Source organism: Gadus macrocephalus, chromosome 1, assembly GCF_031168955.1.
Source record: "Gadus macrocephalus chromosome 1, ASM3116895v1".
In the NCBI taxonomy this organism is placed as follows: Eukaryota; Metazoa; Chordata; class Actinopteri; order Gadiformes; family Gadidae; genus Gadus; species Gadus macrocephalus.
This window is the reverse complement of record NC_082382.1, coordinates 14195272-14216552: the sequence shown is the minus strand read 5'-3', so window position 1 is coordinate 14216552 and position 21281 is coordinate 14195272. Positions and strand designations below refer to the sequence as shown.

The 21281-nt window shown below is 43.4% G+C and overlaps 1 protein-coding gene across 1 annotated transcript in view; it reads left to right on the top strand.

The window, feature by feature from the left end:
• acap3a (ArfGAP with coiled-coil, ankyrin repeat and PH domains 3a) overlaps positions 1-21262 on the top strand; it is a 52262-nt gene extending 31000 nt beyond the window's left edge. Inside the window, exons 8-25 of the mRNA XM_060047673.1 lie at positions 193-288; positions 798-872; positions 2149-2160; positions 6744-6856; positions 7635-7686; positions 8352-8452; positions 8725-8836; positions 9418-9626; positions 11959-12028; positions 12111-12205; positions 12433-12650; positions 13012-13101; positions 13369-13461; positions 13964-14202; positions 15126-15235; positions 15808-15918; positions 16423-16484; positions 20034-21262. Of these exons, the coding sequence (XP_059903656.1) occupies positions 193-288; positions 798-872; positions 2149-2160; positions 6744-6856; positions 7635-7686; positions 8352-8452; positions 8725-8836; positions 9418-9626; positions 11959-12028; positions 12111-12205; positions 12433-12650; positions 13012-13101; positions 13369-13461; positions 13964-14202; positions 15126-15235; positions 15808-15918; positions 16423-16484; positions 20034-20140 (1965 nt within the window). The 3' untranslated portion in view covers positions 20141-21262. The remainder of the gene's footprint in view (positions 1-192; positions 289-797; positions 873-2148; positions 2161-6743; positions 6857-7634; positions 7687-8351; positions 8453-8724; positions 8837-9417; positions 9627-11958; positions 12029-12110; positions 12206-12432; positions 12651-13011; positions 13102-13368; positions 13462-13963; positions 14203-15125; positions 15236-15807; positions 15919-16422; positions 16485-20033) is intronic.
• The last annotated feature ends 19 nt before the right edge of the window (positions 21263-21281 follow it).

The window sequence follows — 21281 nt, the reverse complement described above, 5'->3', positions numbered from 1 at the left end:
AGTAGTAATTTTGTCATGACTAATACATAACTCACCGTGGCCTCTACCCATGTTACCACTGCAAGGGTTTTGCTGTGATGCATTGACAGATTGTTAAGTGACCTTGCTCCCTGACAAACAGACCATCAGCTCAACCTGCTGCTCTTGGATCAGTAAGCACCTTATTGTGAACCCCTTCTGAATTTTCCCCAGATGCTGTCCTTTATGCACGCCCAGTACTCCCTGTTCCAGCAGGGCTACAACCTCCTGGATGCCATCGATCCATACATGAAGAAGCTGGCTGCTGAGGTGAGCACACCATCAGTTTGCTATCTATTATCAAGGCAGCGCCCTGTCACTCGGATACACTATTTTCTGCTCTGGATTGTTTCCCCCATGAGGGATGATAATCACAGTCAAATAGCTGTTTGATTTGTTATTGATTTGGAATACGCCCACACATCACCAAACGCAATCCTTTCTCCACACAATAACAACATGGGTGTTAAGTGACCCAGATCTATTCAGACACACCAGCTGAGACACTAGTTGTTTTATATTGAGGGTTTATGTGCAGTGGACCTGGTTTCCTGAACACTGGCAGCGGAACCCAGTCGATTGCCTCATCAACAAGCGATCGATCAGACACCCGTCAATACGGCCTCTGCCCCGACATATTACCAGACCCAGATACCCCAGACTTGGTGCTGGCTCTCCACGAGGATCAGAGTGTAGCTGTGGACCGTAGATGGAGGTATCTGTTTGATATTGGCCCGGTAGCGGCTAATATTGTGCCCTGTGTTGTGCCTGTTTTCCAGCTGGATCAGCTGGTCATCGACTCGGCTATGGAGAAGAGAGACATGGAACACAAACACGCGACCATACAGCAACGAGTGAGTCCTAACTATAATGATTTTTTGTTTCATCATTCATTAATTTCCGGTTTTGTTTTACAAAACAGAAAAAATCTTTGCTGCCATTTGTTGAAATGGGTTCTAACCGGATTTACTTCATTTAATTTGGCCAATTAGAGTTCAAATGAACCAACACTAATCCTATTAAGAATGCTGGGGATAGGAGCTTGTGTGGCCGGGAGTGAGTTGAACACCAATCAACTGAAGTGCTGGCATGTTTAGTGTTGAGTGTTTTAAGGAATACTAATCCGAGAACGTGCTTGCTGTTAATATGCAAGTTAGGATGATGCAAGCTCGGTTTTCTCTAGTGTCCCTTATACTTCTGCCCACCGGGATGCTTGTTGACCATGCAGTAAATAAACAAGCATCCACCAGTTCACATTGAAAATAGAGATAACTGATCATATTTTAAACCTACATTTATAATGTAATTTACCTTCTGGTTTTATTAACCTGATACTGACTAGTAGTTCAATACAACGTGATAATAGAACATTTATATACGTCTGGCAGGTAGAAGTTATCATTGAGGTCATTTAGAAGTGTTATACTTATCATATGAGTGTAACATGCTTCAGTGGGCCAGAGACATGGCAGTTTTGTAGCCCAGGATGGCTGCCATCTGTTGGCCAGGCAGCTGGGTTCCCTTCAGGCCCTGGTGGTGGTGGAGGTGGTGGTGGTGGAAGTGGTAATGGTAAAGGTGGTGGAGTTAGAGGGGGTGATGGAGGTGATGGTGGTCTGGACGAGGAAATCATCTTGGCAGCATTAGCCAAGAACAGTTCAAATCTTTCCTCCCTGTCAGCATAGGATTTCCTGAGCCACACAGACTATAAGCACATCAGCTACTGTTGATGCTTGTGTTCTTTATTGTATGGTCCTTATGTTATTTTTATATATTTAAATGTATATATTTCTTTATGCTTTTTTATCTACCTTTCAATACAGAGGTTGATGAGGCCAGATTAAGGAGGTGAAGGTAGGCTAATAAAAGCCTTATTAGTGAAGGCCTAGTGAGCAGGATAATACGAGGCGCTTCACAAGCCTAAAGGTTTCTTTAGTTTATTATCTGGTATCTATCTGTGCTGTATCTGTGATCAACTATGTGATCTGTCTAAGATCTACTATATTATCTTATGCAGCAGCAGTCTGCTGTTAGGGTTCAGGCGACCTCTTCTCATGCAGTATTCTCTCTCCTCTCTCCTCCCTCCTCTGCCTGCCTGGTGCTTCCTTTGATCTGCTGCGTTGTGCCTCCAAGACACTCCTGCAGGTGAGTTCTTTTTGGTTGATCTCTTTGGAAGACAATTTAATGTTTGCCTTTCAACAAGCGCCACACATCTGTGGTGTGTGTGTGTGTGTGTGTGTGTGTGTGTGTGTGTGTGTGTGTGTGTGTGTGTGTGTGTGTGTGTGTGTGTGTGTGTGTGTGTGTGTGTGTGTGTGTGTGTGTGTGTGTGTGTGTGTGTGTGTGTGTGTGTGTGTGTGTGTGTGTGTTTGTTTGGAGCGGGGCGGGGGGGTTAACAAAACATCACTGTTTTGTTAGGCTGTGCTGAGACTCTGCAGGCCTTCAAGGCCTCAAGGCAAGCGATAAATACTGAATCCAACACATTTCAAAACCGGTAACTTTTCCCACATTCAAATATTCTTCTTCTTTGTTCACTTTGAGGTAAACACAGTGAATTCAGTTCCCTTGCATAGTTCTGGGTTTGACGTAGCATTGCAGTTTTGGAATATTTTTAATATTTGAGTATGTTTCTTTGGTTTGGTGCAGGAAAACAAGCAGCTAATCCGATTTTTAAGGTCAAAACATTTGCATGATACTAGTACCTATCTATGTTAGATTATTAATTATTTGACAGTCCAGTGATAGCCTACTTTGTATTGTCTCTTTACATTTTTTATGCATATATTTTAAGGAATAGGTCTTGTACGAATGTCACATTATAATGACCGCCTCCATGTGGGTGCCATAGTAGCGCTGGAATGTTAGCTTGGCCTGGTATGATGGTAGTAGTCTTTCTTTGGTCATTGTTTAATGCCACAGACAACACGCAATTGGTGACACACAACGCACAACATGCAACACAAATCCCAGAAGCCCTACAGGCCTCATTCATCTTTAAGGGGTGACTTAATGGAGAAGCAGTGTAGCAGTGAGGCTCTACTGTAATGTTGCTTTGCCCTGATTCTTTTTTTACATGAGCAACTTTGTCGTGTTCACACTGACTGTCTTTGAGTGGTTTTAACGCATGTTTGAAGGCTGTTTTAATTAAATGATGACTGTATACTTGGCAGCAGGTCATTAAACCACGAGACTACAATGTAACATGCAGGGACGGTGCAGGAGAGGATTTTGCCAAGGGCAAGGGTTGAAACTTCACATGAGTTATAAAGAGTGCAGAAATGTGTTGTGTATACTTTGTTAATTTTTATGCTCAAACAGCAAAACTCTGTGCAGCATCTCTCTGAATTTCCAGTCTGCCTTCATCAGCTGCGACTTGAGAATGTAGAGCTAAATCTATCCTCATCACCCTAGGTCCTTTAATAACATTTTACTAGACCAGTGGCCTGATTTGGTTTCTCTTCCTTTTTCCGAGGCGACTTACATTGATGATGAAAAATTGGCAAGTATAAACTGGAGAAAAAATATAAAATTAAAAATACCTTTTTTAAATATTGGCCATAGTTGAATCCCCAAGCCTGTGAGGTTTTGGATCCCCAAGCCTGTGTTCTGGTGCCCTGGGGAAACCGGACATGCATTGACCAGCAGGAGGCTTCCTGTTCTCTTGAAGCAGAGACTTGGCAGACAGGTTAAGAGGGGGAATGGTAGCACCTGGTCGTTCCCGGGACCAGGCTACGGCCTTTTACACCAGAGGATCTGCACACAATGGGCAACTAGTTCCGCCATGCTAACTAGTTGGCTGTGGTGAAACTCCCAAGTGGGCAGAGAATTAGGGCACTGTGTGTGTGTGTGTGTGTGTGTGTGTGTGTGTGTGTGTGTGTGTGTGTGTGTGTGTGTGTGTGTGTGTGTGTGTGTGTGTGTATATGTGTGTATATGTGTGTGTGTGTGTGTGTGTGTGTGTGTGTGTGTGTGTGTGTGTGTGTATGTGTGTGTGTTCACGTGTGTGTGTGTGCGTTCACGTGTGTGTGTGTGTATGTGTGTGTGCGCCTGTGCAGCCAGCTGTTCCATCACAGCATCATAATGTGACTTTATTTACACCAAATATCTTCAAGCCTCTGCTTGCTTAATTATTTACCGATGTTGGTACGTGACAACGTAAGTCCTGATGCTCAATGAAAAATAGATGATCATTGTGTTGCAAGGCTTTGAAAAAACAAGAGAGCACACCACAGCGCAGAGCCGAGTCGGTCTGCTGTCTGGGTTTGTGACGGTCTGTGAAGGCTGTGCCACAAGCGTACAAGCGTCTTAAAGTTAAACTATTTTACATTTACACCCGTGACTAACCGTGACTAAACGTGGCCAAACGAAGCATGAATGCAACTTTAATACATCATCTCGTTTGCGAACATGATTTGAGTCACGTCAGATCGATTTTCGCCCAACTACACTAGTGTAGACAACTCCCCAAAAGACTTAAGACCCCGAGCTGCCTCACGGCGTCCTCAAACGACGACTTCTGTTATTCTTAAATCGACAGACCCCCTAACAGCGGAGATAACGTGTAACAACCTCTCTGAAAGAATCCCATTCCGCATGGATCCGTTCCTGCAGAGGTGTTTTTTTTACCCGGGGGGAATGTTGGCCTTCAGGGTGTGTGCTCAGCGGCTCAGTGCAAACAGCTCTCACAGAGTCCTAGTGGGCCGCCGGCCAGGGAGATCCATTCAGGGGGTCGTCAGGGCACCTAGTACCCACATCCCTCTTCACAGAGACGGGAGGCGTCTTCTTCAGAAAGCCCTCGTACCCCCCACGGCCGTGTCTCCACCGTGCCGTCTCGATGTGACTCTCAGCCACAGCACCACTACGACGCTTAGAGAGAGAGGAGCGCTTTGGAGCTTTTTGTGCTCCACTTTAAGAGCTGCTGCACGCCCCCCTCTCTCCCTCTCTCTCTCTCTCACTCTCTGTTTTTATATCCTTTTTGGAGGTTTTTAGTTATTTTCTATTTGTTTAACTTTTTGTGGATTTGCAATGCTGCTGGAATACAGGAAGCGTTTAAAAATGAAGGTGTTTGGGCGACGGGGCTGCACGGCGGTGGGTGGATCGGTCCTGATTGCTCCGTGTTACTGTGACTGTTTGACGTAGGGGGGGATTTGCATGTTCTTCTATGGTTAGGTATTTGATAAGAATTTGTTTAAGGGATACATTTTGAAGGTTCTCCCCAAAGTATCAATGTTAGGCTTTACTCAATTCCTAGAACACAATTCAGTGTCTTTGTACTGTGTGTAGTGGTGTGGCTTACAACTAGTCGCGCACATTTTTTTTTTTTTTTGTGGGCTTTGGCATATTGTGTGTTTAGTTTTAGCTACTTAACAAATGGTTTGTGTCAAAAAATGAGTTGGATAGATGTCGGTTGTTTCATTATTCAGATATGTCGTTACCAGAGGTGTGTTAGAAAATTGGCTGTTGTTTTTAAACATGTCCAGTTGACTTGACCTGACTACGTGATATAATTGTTTTATTATTTTAAACAATGTCATTTAAATTTAGATTTCATTAAAAAATAAGTCCCTCTTTCCAAGCATGCCATTTGATTTGCCTCCAGGCTTCATGAATGGTGGGAATGTTGTAACTTGATCCGCTCTCTGATAACTTAATGTCCTGTTCCTACTGGGCTCTGCTCTGCTCCTAAATGTTGTTTATGGGTCCTCAACCTAGTGGACTCATAACTCTGCTGCTCCTTTCCTATTCAGTCCTCAAACAGAAACAACCATATGAATACGTCTAGAACTGACATTCACTGCCTTCCTACCCAGATGTCAGAGTGAGGGAGGCCATCTTTAACATGATTCGTAGTCTGTTATGTAATATAGTGCGTCACTCCCGTTCCTGCCAAGAGCAGGGAAATGTCTCGGCGGATACGTAGAAAAAACTGGGGGATGCACGCATACGTGGATTAACATGTGACCGTATCCGCTTCAGTGCACAATTTATGACGTTTGAGGGGGTGTGTGTGTGTGTGTGATGCTACGTGCAGTGCAATGCACATGCAGTGTTAGTGGCATCAGTGACTGTCGGCACATGACGACTTCAAACAAAGACTCCTCACTGCAGAGAGAGAAGGAGACTGCCTGAGATGCAAGGACCGACATTTATTTTTCGGGTGTCGATGAAGACAGGATTTTAGTCATGATGAGTTCAGACCGAACGATGTCGAGGATGAAAAGGATGTTTCTGCTAAGGTCTCTCCTTTGTTCTCTTACTGTTTCTCCTGAGGTCTCTCCTTTGTTCTCTTACTGTTTCTCCTGAGGTCTCTCCTTTGTTCTCTTACTGTTTCTCTGAAGAGCTCTCCAGAGTTCTCTTACTGTTTCTCCTAAGATCTCTTCCTATGGTCTCTTACTGTTTCTCCTAAGGTTTCTCCTGACTTACCCTACAGTTTCTCTTAAGGTCTCTCCTGAGGTCTATTATTGTTCCTCCTAAGGGCCTCTCCTCCTATGGTCTCTTATTGTTTCTCCTAAGGGCCTCTCCTCCTATGGTCTCTTACTGTTTCTCCTAAGATCTCTTCTCAGGTCTCTTACTTTTTCTCTTAAGGTCTGTCCTAATGTCTGATCTGTTTCTCCTAAGGTCTGTCCTAAGGTCTCAACTGTTTCTCTTAAGGTCTTCCTAAGGTCTCTTACGGTTTCTCCTCAAGTCTCACTGACACTAATTCTCTTGTAACTCTCTCACTGTCTCTCTGACAGGATTTCTCCTATGAAGACTCCAAGGCAGAGTTCAACGTGGACGCTCCCAATGGCGTGGTGATGGAGGGCTACCTGTTCAAGAGGGCCAGCAATGCGTTCAAGACGTGGAACAGGTAAACCCAGCTGTTCGCAGTGCCTCAACCTCTAGAAACAACATCGTTAAATAATGTGCAAGACAATGGCAATTCTAAATATATAGAGAGAGTGCATGTTTGCCTCTGTTCATCAAAATAACTTATCGATTTTGTGTTTAATTTCACAGCCAGAGCGAGACAATTAATACATGAACAAATAAACACACATTCATTTATAAATAAAATAAATCGTATTTTCTGTCCATTATTTCTTATTTTCGTCACTTGTGTTCCTGAGCACACCTCGCTCATTCTTCCCACCCAGTGACGTCGTCTCAGTCTTTCATACATCTAACACGACAGCACTAAACATTTGCACTGCTAAAACCCTGTGGTGACCCTTTTACAGTATTAGCCACATATACAATTCATCACAGTGTATTCTCTCTCTCGCTCTCCATCCAACGGACCGCTTGGCAGGTGCTCTGCTTCTTAGGGGACCGGCTTTGCTAGCACATCACTCTTGGCCTGTGACAGGGCCGAGCCATGCATGGAATATATATTATGGATTTCTCTCCAAGCTCAGAATATCTGATTGGCGGGGAGACAGAGAAAGAGAGAGAGAGAGAGAGAGAGAGAGTGAGCTCATATATACTCACTGGTACTTTCACCAACCCCCTAAGCGCCGGTGTCTAGAGCAACATTAGCTTTCCCCCCGTGCACTGACCCGTCTCACTCAGACATAAATATCCAACCTGTATCATTTTTTCTCTTCTTCATTTTTCCTACTCTCACTCACTTTGTAATCCCCTCTCAGGCGATGGTTCTCCATACAAAACAGTCAGCTGGTCTACCAGAAGAGGCTCAAGGTAAATCGTTGTATATCTTCCCCAAGGTTGGAGGAGGGTAAGTGCCTCACGAAAGGCATGGCAGAAGAGGAGGCAGAGTGCTTGGCTGATTTGAAGATCACGCTCAGATGCCTAGAATCCATCATCCTGTATCTCCCTCTATTTCTCTCACTTTCTTTTTCATTCTTTCTCCTGTTCCCTTCTCTTTTTCTCTCTCTCTCCCTCTCCCTCCCTCTCTCTCTCTCTCTCTCTCTCTCCCTCTCCCTCCCTCTCTCTCTCTCTCTCTCTCTCTCTCTCTCTCTCTCTCTCTCTCTCTCTCTCTTTCTCTCTCTCTCTCTCTCTCTCTCTCACCCTCTCGCGCTATTTCTGTCTCTCTCTAATCTCTTGGACCATTCACCTTGCAGTAACACTCTATCAATATAGCAATATATCCCAATGTGTTTGGTTAAATAACCACCACCTTCCACATTTATGTCTTCTTATCTGCTTCTGCCAAATGGTTGCCCATGTGCTGTTCCTGTTATTGAGTGCACGCTTTGCATGAAATGGCAATCCTCAGGCAGAGATAGGAAGAAGTGCAACCAGAAGCTAGCTTAATCCTAGTAGTAACTAGCAAGAAAGGGCTAGGTAGCAAGAGGTAAACAAGCACTAGTGGTTGACAGATGGTTTGTGCTCCACCTCTCCAGGATTCTCTGACGGTGGTGGTGGAGGACCTCCGGCTGTGCTCAGTCAAACCCTGTGAGGACATCGAGAGGAGGTTCTGCTTCGAGGTCCTTTCACCCAGCAAGTAAGCCATGCTAAGGCTACTAGCATATTAGCATTAGCATAGTCATCGTTTACATTTCGATCAAAATAGATCCAATTCATGTAAGCTTGACCTAATTAAAAGTAAATAACTAAATTAAACTTGCATGGCATTAACCAATTCACACTAGGATGAACACAGGTGTTGTTAATTTGTGTTATGGGTATATGACACATCCTTGCACAGTGTGCTGCTGTTGCTGGGTATTGTGTCTCTGGATGAATGGATGTGACGGCCTCCTCTGTGTGCTACAGGAGCTGCATGCTGCAGGCTGAGTCTGAGAAGCTGCGGCAGGCCTGGATCCAGGCTGTCCAAGCCAGCATCGCCTCCGCCTACAGGGAGAGCCCGGACACCTATTACATAGAGGTCAGTCGCCCGCCCCCTGTGAATGACATTGTGTAGAATCCATTAGGGGTTATCATCACGACACCTAAGGGTGGAGATAAAGATGCAGCAAAGACAGGATTGCAGAACACAATGCCATCTTGATGTAGTTATATTTATTTATTAGTTATGGTAAGATATTTTTATTTTTGCAATTGTGAAAGCATTTTACTTTTATAAAATGTATTAAAGGTTAATAAAGTACATAAATTAAAGGTCAATAAGGACAAGTATTAAAGGTTGATAAAGTTAATTTATTTAAAGTTAATCATTTAATTTATTAAACGTTAATGAAGTACATTTTTATCAAAGAATAATAAGGTACATTTATTAAAGGAGGATAAGGTACATTTATTAAAGAATAATAAGGTACATTTATTAAAGGATAATAAGGTACATTTATTAAACGTTAATATGCAGTAATGCATTATTAAAGGGTTACAAAATGACATTAATAAAAGGTTAACAAAGTACATTCATGTAAGGCTAATGAACTACACAATTAAAGGTTAATAAAGTACATCAATTAAAGGTTAATAAAGCTCCTCTCTCTGCCGTCTCAGCGTCTGGAGAGGACCGCCTCCCCGTCCACCAGCAGCATCGACTCGGCCAGCGAGCCGCGGGAGCGCCTGCTGCGAGGGGAGACCATCCTGCAGAGGATCCAGGGTCTGCCCGGCAACGGCCAGTGCTGCGACTGCGGCCACTCGGAGCCCGGCTGGGCCTCCATCAACCTGGGAGTCCTGCTGTGCATCGAGTGCTCCGGCATCCACAGGTACAGCACCCTGACCTGGGGTGGACCTGGAGCTGGGGAGTATCCACACGACATGGGGTTGGAAGGAGACATCTCTGGAGGCCTCCAAAAGAGGAGGATTTATAGTTTATTGTTACAAAATACATTTATATAAGGAGAAATGTGTTCAAATAAATCAAATATATATATAAAAAAGGAAATTACTGGGGGTAACAAACATGTCTGTTGGTGAAGGGTGTTTATCACTCCATGACAACATCAGACGGCCGTGTCTTATGTACGGTTAGTCGTCTAGTAGGACTTTCACACATGCACTGAAGTCTGAACTTCTCCGTATAATCCCCGATGGGGCTGTTTGTGTGAACAAAAATGTCTGAATCCTCCCCTCAGGAGTAAGATCATCCAGGCCCCTTGTCTAAAGTCTTGAGAATCAAAGAGTCTTAGCTGCTTTAGCTGCTTTGTAATTTTCTCTTATTTTTTCCGTCCAACTTCTTTATGCTTTCAACTAGGGCTGGGCGATTAATCGAATTTTAATCGCGATTACGATTTTGGCGTCAAACGATCAGAAAATTAACATAATCGAGTTATCCGATTTTTTGTTAATTATTATTTTTTATTTTCTTATACTTTTTTAATGATTTATAGAAAGGTCAGAACAGCTGGACACATATCTGTATATCATTTTAGATTGGAACATTTTCTTTTTGACCATTTTGTGTATTTTTTTAAGGCGTGATTTCAAAGTTCTCAGTTACAACGTTTTTTTGGGAGAGACATGGTGAATAAATACAACACATTTTCAGACTCAAAGATAATCGTTTGAATAATCGTGATTTCAATATTGACCAAAATAATCGTGATTATGATTTTTCCCATAATCGAGCAGCCCTACTTTCAACTCTTCTGTTGATATTGCGGCTATGTCTAAATAAATGCAGGCATTGTGTATCACCGCAAAAAGAGTCGGCCTTACAGAGTTTGTAGCCTCATCTGCGATTTTGATGTCATGTAAACAAAACACAACGTCTTCGGCTGCATACTTTCTGCCCCACGTCCTGCCTCCTACACTCCCCACCCTGGCACCCCCCCTCGCCTAAAGCGTACGGAGTATCTCCAATATGTGAACACGTCAGATACGCCTTATCTCCCGGTGTGTGTTGCATGTCTGAATGGGCAACTCCTGATCATCTCTGGACCTGACTCTGAAGTTCATCCGGAGTTCATGTGTGAAAGGCCTTTTGGATGTGCTAAGATGGATGAGGATGAGGAGAAGGAGGGGTTGGTGCTGCCTACTGGCCCTGGAGGTGGCCTTTACCTCTAGGGATGGTGGGGTGGTGGGGGGGATCTGCTCTGTTACAGATGCACCGAAAGGGATTCAAGTTGTTTATCGGATCAGGTTGCCTTTGATTGAAGAATCTCAGTAAAGAGAGAGAAAGAGAGAAAGAGCAAAAACGAGAAATAGAAGATGAAGGTTACTTTATCGGTATACACACCAACACAAAAGGGTTTGATTTGTGATGGTTAATTCCAGCCGTAGAGGTATCTTGATACCGTGTTACTGGATCAGATGTTCAGTGGTAGAGCTCAGCTCCTCCCCCTCTCCTGCAGCTGGGTCACTGCGCCGCAACGCCTGGGTTCCGTGACGACACTCTGTTGCATAAGCCACCAGGGACGGTATAGCTCTCCCCCAGGACCTATGGGGGCACTTGCCCTCAGCGGGCGCTGTTTATTTGGTTGCGATTAACATGGCTTACGTAAACAGTACAACACACACACAAACAGATGCGCACGTGCATCACCATCTGAAACCAACCAATGTGATCAGTACCCATGCCTCCTCAATCACAAACAAACAAACACACATTCATCATTATTTAAAACAGTCGTTGAATATTCATGGCCTCGGATCGGCCCCGTAGTCCCCTGTTGAGGTCCGACCAGGACCTCTGTAGGAGATGAAGGAGAGGAGGAGGCTGGAACAATAATGTTTTATTTCAGTCGACTTCTGTTGCCCAGACACCGGAGCGTTTCCCTGGTGGAACGCTGTGACGCTCGGCCCGCTCCTCTCTTTACTCCTGCGTTGATAATGCTTTCAGGGTTTTTAGAAGCATCTCTGACTTTTTTACTTCATGCCTTTACAGCCTGTCAAGTACTGTTTTGACGTGTTTTAATCTTGTGTTTATTCATATAAGATACGTCTGTTTTTCTGCCTTGGGATCTGTTTTTACCCATTGCCATGATTCATGTGTATCTTTCATGGCTAAGTCCATACACAACGCAGTTGGACACAGGTAGTCTCTGATCCTCTTTAATCTTTTTGATTGCAATATATGTTTTCTTATTTTGAATGCAGGAGTCTAGGAGTTCACTGTTCAAAGGTGCGTTCCCTCACGCTAGACTCCTGGGAACCAGAGTTACTGAAGGTACGTTTATCTCTGAGACTGTCTGTTGATTGTTATTCATCAGGTTGCTTACGTTAAGTCTCTGTATACATTCTTCCTGCAGTTGATGTGTGAGCTGGGCAACAGTGTGATCAACCACATCTATGAAGGTTCATACCAGCAGATGGGTCTGAAGAAGCCCTTACCGACCAGCTCAAGGTAAAAAACTATCGACCAACACTGGCTAATGTACAGATATCAAAATACAATCAGCACGCCCAAAGCAAACTTTAGTTCACATGTTTTCTTTGGACACAAGGCAAATCTTTGAAAATATATTTGATATTCACTGTATAATTGAATACAAAGTTTCAACGAATAAATACATTGTTAAGGAAAATAAAAACAAACATTAGACTAACCAATCACGTCTCGCCAATGTTCAGGCAGGAGAAGGAGGCCTGGATCAAGGCCAAGTACGTGGAGAAGAAGTTCCTGAAGAAGCTGGGCTGCACGCAGATCCTGATCAACGGCGAGCGCAAACACGAGCGCCGCTGGAGCGTCAAGAAGTGCCGGCGGCACCACAGCGCCACCACGGTTCCCAAGGCCCGCCGGAGGTTCAGGCGAGAGCTGGGCAGCGTCTCCGCCTCCACCCTCTCCTCAGGTAGCCAGAAGAACCAGAGACGGTTCTGCTTCATCTTCAGGCTCCGTCCTGTGTGTTTATTTAGAATGTCGACGGAAATATGTGTATATGTGTATGTATATTAATTAAATATATATATGTATATATATATATATTATATATTATGTCAATTATATAATGATTGACATAATAACAGCCCTTACACTTTGCTACTTCTGACTCTTTTGCTTTACATTCAATATATTCAGTATTATATATTCATATAGTCACCCGATTCTGCTGTTCAGAATAACAGGATTGGTCTTCAATCTTCATCAGATATCTGATCTAGCAATCGTATCTCGTGCCGTCATGCCAACATCCAACCTGTGCCCCTCCACAGCTGCTGCCAAGTTCAGGCGAGAGTCCCTCTTCTGTCCTGATGAGCTGGACTCACTGTTCTCCTACTTTGATACGGGCTCCGGTCCTCGAAGTAAGTCATCTGTCATTATTAGACGCTTCCACACCAGCCCATCTGTGTACCCAGAGAGTCAGATATAACACCCACACATCACACATGCCGTTTGTGTGTGTCGTGTGTGAGTGCGTGCACGTGTTTTGCTTGTGTGTGTGCTAGCATATGTGCTTTTTCTCATACACAGTTTGCATGTGAGTCAGACTCAATATGAGCCACGCTGATTGTGTTAGCACGAAGCTACCCGCTAAGGTGTCCGTGTGCGGGCGTCTGTTGGCCCTGCAGGTCTGAGCAGTGACAGCGGGCTGGGGGGCAGCACCGACGGCAGCTCGGACATCCTGGTGTTCGGCTCGGTGGTGGACAGCGTCACGGAGGAGGGTGAGAACCACGTCTGCAGCCATATTCATGCGTTTGAGTTTGTTGATTTTAATGCTAGTGTGTGTATCAACGGAATTGTACGTAGACGTTTTAAAGGCACTGTGCATATTTTAATGTGTAGATATGTGTGTAGAGTTTTGAATGGTTTGCGTAGCACATGTAAATATGATGAAGCAAGAATGAGAATAGGCCAAGAAAACTCCCTCTACGCTCCCTCCCTCCGTACTATTCTTCACCATTGAGAAGGGACCTGTGATTGACAGGCAAGATAGATTCCCAAAACCAGGGAAGAGATGCACTGATTGCTCTGTAATTATCGGGGAGCGGTCTGTATTCAAAATAGTTTCACAGAGGCAGGCCAGAACAGATAATCTCACTCACCTACAGCTCCTTTTAATATAAATATAAATAAATACATTTTAAGTTGATAATATTCCGGTCTTGCGATTATTTATATTCTCAGATATGTGTGATTTCACGTCTTCACCGGTTCTCCCCTCAGAGTGCGAGGCGTCGGAGGACTCGAGCGGGGAGGCGGAGTTGGAGGCGGAGCTGGAGGCGGAGCCGGAGACGTCAGACCTGGAGGACCTGAGGGAGCTGCACCCCGGGGCCCTGCTCTACAGGGCCTCCAGGGCCCGCAACCTGCCCGTCATGGCCGAGGCGCTGGCGCACGGGGCCGACGTCAACGCCGCCAGCGGGGAGGACGAGGGGAAGACGCCCCTCATCCAGGCCGTGGCGGGGGTGAGACGCCCAGCGCACGCTGCTTTCAGTGGCCGTTCATCCACTACTGGGCCATACCGGTCTGGGGGATCAACCCAAGTGTCTCTCCTAAAACATCCGTTGGGCTGGTTCTGCCTTAGAGCATTAAAGGGGACTATTGTACCACCAGGTGTGAGTGTGATTAGCCGTTGCCAGCCGTTTTGGAGATCTGCCTCTTCTCACAAGTGGCCGTTTCCACCTAGATGTATGACGGATAGATGACCAACGTTTGCTGAAGTCCACTGGGTAGGCTGGTAGACTGATCTATCCAGCACACATCTAGGTGGACACGCCCACTTGTGATGTCAGAAGAGGCAGATCTTCAAAACGGCGTGTAACGGCTAATCACACTCTCACCTGGTGGTATGCGCTGTGCATCGACTCCAAAAGGCGAAAGTGCTCAAATAACTTTTGTTTGTGATTGTGGTGAGAGTGAGCTCACACAAAATGCTCTGCAGCAGAATCGGTGCAACAATTTAATTTTCACAGATAAGAGACATCATCACCCAGACCAGTCCACTGTCCACAGTGTTAGGATAAGAGAAGAATCTACTTTAAGTGTTATGATAAGAGTCAATTCTACTTAAAGTGTCACAATTAGAGAAGATTAGCTTTTTTAATCACAGGCGGGAACAGACCTACTACAACTAATATAAAATAAACATGAAGAACTTAAATAGTAACAGTTCGAAACAGTTTTAAAGTTATCACAATAAAATATAAAACGCCCCAAGTACAAAGAGCTTCCTTTGAGTAACAGATTAGTTGTCAACTGTTAATCATACTAATCATATAACACACGTCTTAATTCAATTCTTAAATTGTCTTCTTTGTGCATCATTACAGAATGGTAACTCTAACCCTGTGTGCAGTGGTGACGCCCTCCTCCTCCTCCCTTGTCCCAGGGCTCACTCTTAGCCTGCGAGTTCCTGCTGCAGAACGCCGCTGATGTCAACCAAAGAGACGCCCGGGGGAGGGGTCCCCTGCACCACGCCACCTCCCTGGGACACACAGGGTGAGCCCCCCCCCCCGCCCGCATTATGAGCACTGTCTCAGCTCCCCTCGGAGAGACGCGCCTTAAGGAGAGGGCAATACAAGTAGAGTTTCTAATCTTCAGGAGGAATCCCACGTGGCTTTATGCCTGAACACGCATTTAAGGAAGTTGCATGGCCGTTGGCTGGGTGTGTTTGCCTGCACGCACGTGTGGGTAACACTTTATATTAAGGTGCCATAATAAATAGCAAACTAGTCATTACCTAACCCTTTGTTATTATATGTTAATTGTTACTAAAATATCTATTTGGCACAAGTTTATCGTATTTTCATCATTAATTAAATATTAGTTGTTTGTATAACCCTAACCCAACCCTATTATTATTATATACCCTTATTATGGCACCTTATTATAAAGTGTTACCCACGTGTGTGTGCGTGCGTGCTTGGACGTCTCTTTGAGTAGATGTCTGTGTGCGACTGTGTGCATGTGAGCATGTCTTGTATGCGTGTGAACAGCGGCTGTATGTGTGCGTGCGTGTGTGTTAGTATATGTGCCATGTGTGTGACCTGTAGTCCCCGTATGGCCTCCAGGCAGGTGTGTTTGTTCCTGAAGAGGGGCGCCACGCAGACGGACGGAGACGACGACGGCCAGGACCCTCTGAGCATCGCCGTGCAGCAGGCCAACGCTGACATCGTCACCCTGTACGTCTAGACAGCCCCCCCTCTCCCGCCTGACCAAAGAACCATGGCTCCCCTCCTCTCTCGACCGGGACCCCATTCCTAGCTCTTGCTTTTGACGAAGCAATTGTAGTGGTTTTGTTTGTGGCTATGAATTTGTCCATCTATATATTCAGCGCTCTTATGAGAGGCCTTCTACCAACCCTTTTTCATCACAGTTTCTAAGACAGTAATCTTCCGCAACGCCAAATGCATAGCCGGCTAAAATATGTATTATTATTGGGAGTATTATAATTATTACATTGCTATTATCTTTGACAATATATATATTTTTTTGATATTAAATTTTGTCCTCTCTCTCTCTCTCTCTCTCTCTCTCTCTCTCTCTCTCTCTCTCTCTCTCTCTCTCTCTCTCTCTCTCTCTCTCTCTCTCTCTCTCTCTCTCTCTCTCTCTCTCTCTCTCTCTCTCTCTCTCTCTCTCTCTGCACTCATCTGTGTGTCTCTCTGTGTCCCGGACTCCGTCGTCAGGCTGCGTCTGGCCAGGATGAACGAGGAGATGCGGGAGTCGGAGGGTCCGTTCGGCCAGCCAGGTCAATACCCCGTCTGCAGCTCCACCGAGCAGCAGTATAGGAAGTGCATACAGGAGTTTATCTGCATCACCATAGCCGAGTGCTAGAAACATCCCCCCCCCCCCCACCCCTGATTCTCTCATATCGGTCCCAGACAGGTCAAAGGAACATAATATTAAAATGAAAAAACACAGTATCAACCAGGTGCCATGTCGACAAGGAACTAATTCACACAAGTGGAGATTTAGTGTAGGAAACTATTCTCTGTGCAGGTGAGCTTATCTAGATGCCATTTGGAAGCGTTTCAGTCGCTCCTCGATTTATTAAACACACGTCCACGTATAAAATGTTCTGCCAGCATTTAGTCTTCTTCTCAGGAGCTCTTTGTCTTACGATGTCCCAGATGGCCTTTATTAATGCAGGTCTGAACTGTGGTCAGATGACTTCAACAATAAGATTTAGCATTCTTTGGTACATTCTTTCTTTTGGATTCCAGTTGATGAAACGTAAACTGCACTGCCAAGCGGAGACTTTCTTTGCTCAGTCCTTAACCGGTTTCTATGATCAGTGTTCCAGTGGTTGAAGACTCAAATGCAGCTGAATTTAGAGATGGCTACTTGTCAAAAGTTCAAAAAGCAGTGAACTCACAGGTCTTCTTGAGAAGATCTTTAACCAGTGATTTGGGAGGGAAGCTAGGCTAGCTTTGATTTTCAAGAGGTGGCCATTCTGAAGTCAGTGTTAATTGTGAGCAAGAGTAATTGACAATAAAAAAAATAATATTTATTTAAGCTATGTGTATCTATAAAAAAAAGAGGAAAATTATGCACTTTTTTTTCTTACCAGCAATCATTTGGATTTTGTCTGTGTTGTCGTGCCATGGTCAATCACTGGATAGGTTAGGTTGAAACGCTCGTCCGTTTGTTTTGATTTCTAAGGAGGAGCCCAGAGCAATAGTGCAATGATTATCTCAGTGAAGATGATACTCGTATTTTTTGTATTGCGTTTAACGATGAAGCAGATGGTATTTTTTTAAGTGGGATATATTTTGTTAGTTTGATGTTACTGCGCACTCGAACACTTGACACCAGTATTATACTCTCAATCGTGAGATAGAAAATGAAACACTAATAAATGATCGGATTGCATGGCACCACGAGAAGATGCTCACCAAGTAGCCACGAAAACGATTTTTATGTAAAAAAAATATTTATTACAAATAAAACAAAGACTCAACTCATCATGAACTACTGTATAAACAGTATTTGCATTCGTCAAGATATTTGTCAATAATGTTTGTTTTCTGGTACATTTTTTTGTATCATGACCTACGTTTAGATTTGTTAATCGGTTTATCTTTCTCGGATAGTGCATGGGTGGTTGTTGCCCAAGTATTCTTGTTTAGTTGCTTTTGTTTACATCTGTACCCAGTGTTTTGCCATGTAGTACTGTTAAACAATGCTAAGAAGCGTAGTATTATGCTGCCAAAACACGAGACCGCTGCATGAACTGATACCTCAGAGCCGCTCTTATCTGCACAAGAGACAGAATCTGTTGACATTTAACTCAAAAGACTTTACTTATTGGCTTTGGTTGATAGGGACACCTTTTTGGTTAAAAAAATATATGAATTCTTCCAAACAAAAACCAAAGGTCAATCATTGGTGGTCTTTAGTGGTGCGTTTGCATGTATTCATATTGTCTTTAGTGTGAATAAGTCATGGCAATGAATACATGGTTGGTAAAATGTACACACCGTGGTTAGATTCTTACATCTAACAATGTAAGAATCTGCCATTCTTTCAGATATGATAATATCAAAGGATTCATCAGTAATCGCAAATTGGCACAGTGTCATTTAACGTATAGACCTCAGTGCTGTTTATCTGGTGAACAAATTGAAATATCAAATGGCCCCCTGGATCCCTGACAATCAAGGGGTTTAAACCCTTTGCTCTCTAAAGGCTTTTTAATACGATATATAATTAGCATGGAGGCAGAATATTGACTCTCTCTTCCTGCTTACTCAAATAAATTAAAGCACTTTGGAATATTAGAAATTAAAGAGAGTGTTTACAGTTTTTAAGCCTAATGTATAAAATGTAACTTCAGTTTACTTTTACCGTTGCAGTAAAAGGCAGGTCGCCCACTGAAAACATTTCCCCATTAATCAGAGCAATAACCAAAACAAAACATTGATCTTAGACACACTGAAGAATTAAACTGTATGTACATTTGCCTTTCTTCTCTATCTGTCAATAGGTATATATGTGGACCAATGTGTGTATATATATTTATATACTAAAAGATATTAACATTTCAACTGCTTGCCTCTAACATGCTAACTTTACCCTGTCCTGATATCTCTTTATGTTTTCTGCCTGACTCTCTGTGCGGTTGATTTGGTTGTAAGCCAGCCTGTGCATATTAACACCTCCTTTGTACATGTTCTGTTGATTGGATTATTTTGTTCAGTAGCTCACATGTCTTTCTTCTCTAATGAATCTAATACTAAATAAATAAACGTGTGACGCTGAACGAGGCTCCATCTCTCGCTCCTTGCCTCCTTCCTCTGTCAGTTGGATGAACCTTTTCCCTCCTAACAACTCCTAACAGCTTGTCTACTTTTCCTCATGTTACTCATACACTAATTCAGGTCAGTTGTCTCTATTATCTATCTCTCAGACTGTATGTATTGTATAATATCCACTGAACATCATGTTATTGAGTATATAAAAATATGTAAATGCTAACAAAATAAGATATAACAAAGCTTTCCCATGCTAAATCTCACTCACTCTTTCTCACTCTAACACACTCTAACACACACGCACACACACACACACACACACACACACACACACACACACACACACACACACACACACACACACACACACACACACACACACACACACACACACACACACACACACACACACACAAAGAAGGATGGGCTGGAATGTTCAGTCCTCTTTTAATTAGTCAAGCTTGGAGAACTCTCAAGGGATACAAAAGAGTTAAACCGCCATGGAACCAGTGTCCATGGAACCAGCTGTTACCATAGTTACAAGAAAAGTAAAGTTTTTGAATCGGGGAAGTTGAAAGAGAAAAGCAGCTGAGCGTCTTGTTACGTAAATGTTGACACATTTCATCCCGGCGTGACTGGATGTCTGCTTTACTAGCAGGGCTACTCTTGCCTTAGAACAGTCAACAGTACTTTAGTGTCCTCAACAGTATTTAGTATCTTCAACAGTATTTTAGTATCTTCAACAGTATTTTAGTATCTTCAACAGTATTTAGTATCTTCAACAGTATTTTAGTATCTTCAACAGTATTTGAGTATCCTCAACAGTATTTTAGTTTCCTCAATAGTATTTTAGAATCCTCGACAGTATTTTAGTTTCCTCAATAGTATTTTAGAATCCTCGACAGTATTTTAGTATCCTCAACAGAAATCTAGGGACCTCAAAGGTACTTTAGTATTCTCAGTTCACTTAAATATCCTCCACAGCAGTCATGTTGAAGGAAACGTTGTGACTGTTTTTCTTCATCTTTATTTCTATTCATCAGGCGACGCCACATATCTGGACATCTTCCGAGAGTTCTCCCACATGGCCTCACACAACCCTGAGAAGCTGAAGCGCAGGAGTGTTCACTTCCGCCACTCCTTCCGCTAGGCGGACTGCACGTTAGACGGAGGAGAAGATCACAAGAACCCAACGGCTGACGGAAGTGAACTCATACTTGAAGAAAGAAAGTGCATCCGCCACCTCTTTGCTGAATTTACATTGTGTCATACCACTAGTTCTGGTGAATGTCACCACGCGTACACGCACGCATACACACACACAGACACACACACACACACGCATCCCTATTAGTTAAAATACAGTTGAGTCTCTGAGAGCAAAATACTCTATAAAATATTTCCAGTAATGATGACCACTTGTCAACGCTGTTTATGATAGGCAGGCGTTGAGAATATTTCATATAATAATTCATGTTATTATATTCTCATCCATTTACCCTATAGTTCCCGATGTTATTATACCAACAATGCTCCAAAGACATTATAAATCTGTGATATGTGAATTAGCTTGAGTGGGAGGAACCGATTGGAGTGAGTGTTTGTGGATGCGTTGAATGGGAAGTTGCTGCTGCGCTGCTGAATATGTTCCAGTCCCTGTCTTCATGTGTCCTGTATTTCAATACTTTGTGTGTTTTATCATGAGGGTTGGCTGGTCCCTGCCTCGTTTAATTATGTAGACATATTTGTACTGTATTTGTATTGTAACCCAAGCACTTGTTTGGCAGTTGTTTGACTCTGTATTTGATGTTTGCTGCACAGAGCATCATGTCTGCTGTGGTCGTGTCATACTCATTAAGGAATTTCATAATTATTTTACATGCATGCATTTTATCTCATTTCATAATCAAATTTGAACTCAGTTGGAGCCTTTCTGTTGTTCAACAGTTATATTATAGGAATGTATCACTAGTTAAGAAGATCAACAACTCTTCATATAATCAGTGCTAAACCTCTTCTTGGTCCCATGATTTGGTCCTTGTCCGTGGCTATGCTGGTATAGTCTGGTCTTAATCATGATTTTTTCAAATGTGCTACAATCTATATTTCTCTGTAGATTTCATAATGTTATGATTCAAGTCATTGAAATGCTGATATTGCTGTGTAAAATGCTGTATAGGCATATATGCTAATATATCAACAAAATGCTATTTGAACAGGAAATGTTACTTTGTCCTCGTTGTTTTGTGAAAATAAAGATTAACTCTTTTAATGTCCGTGTCAAAGTTGTG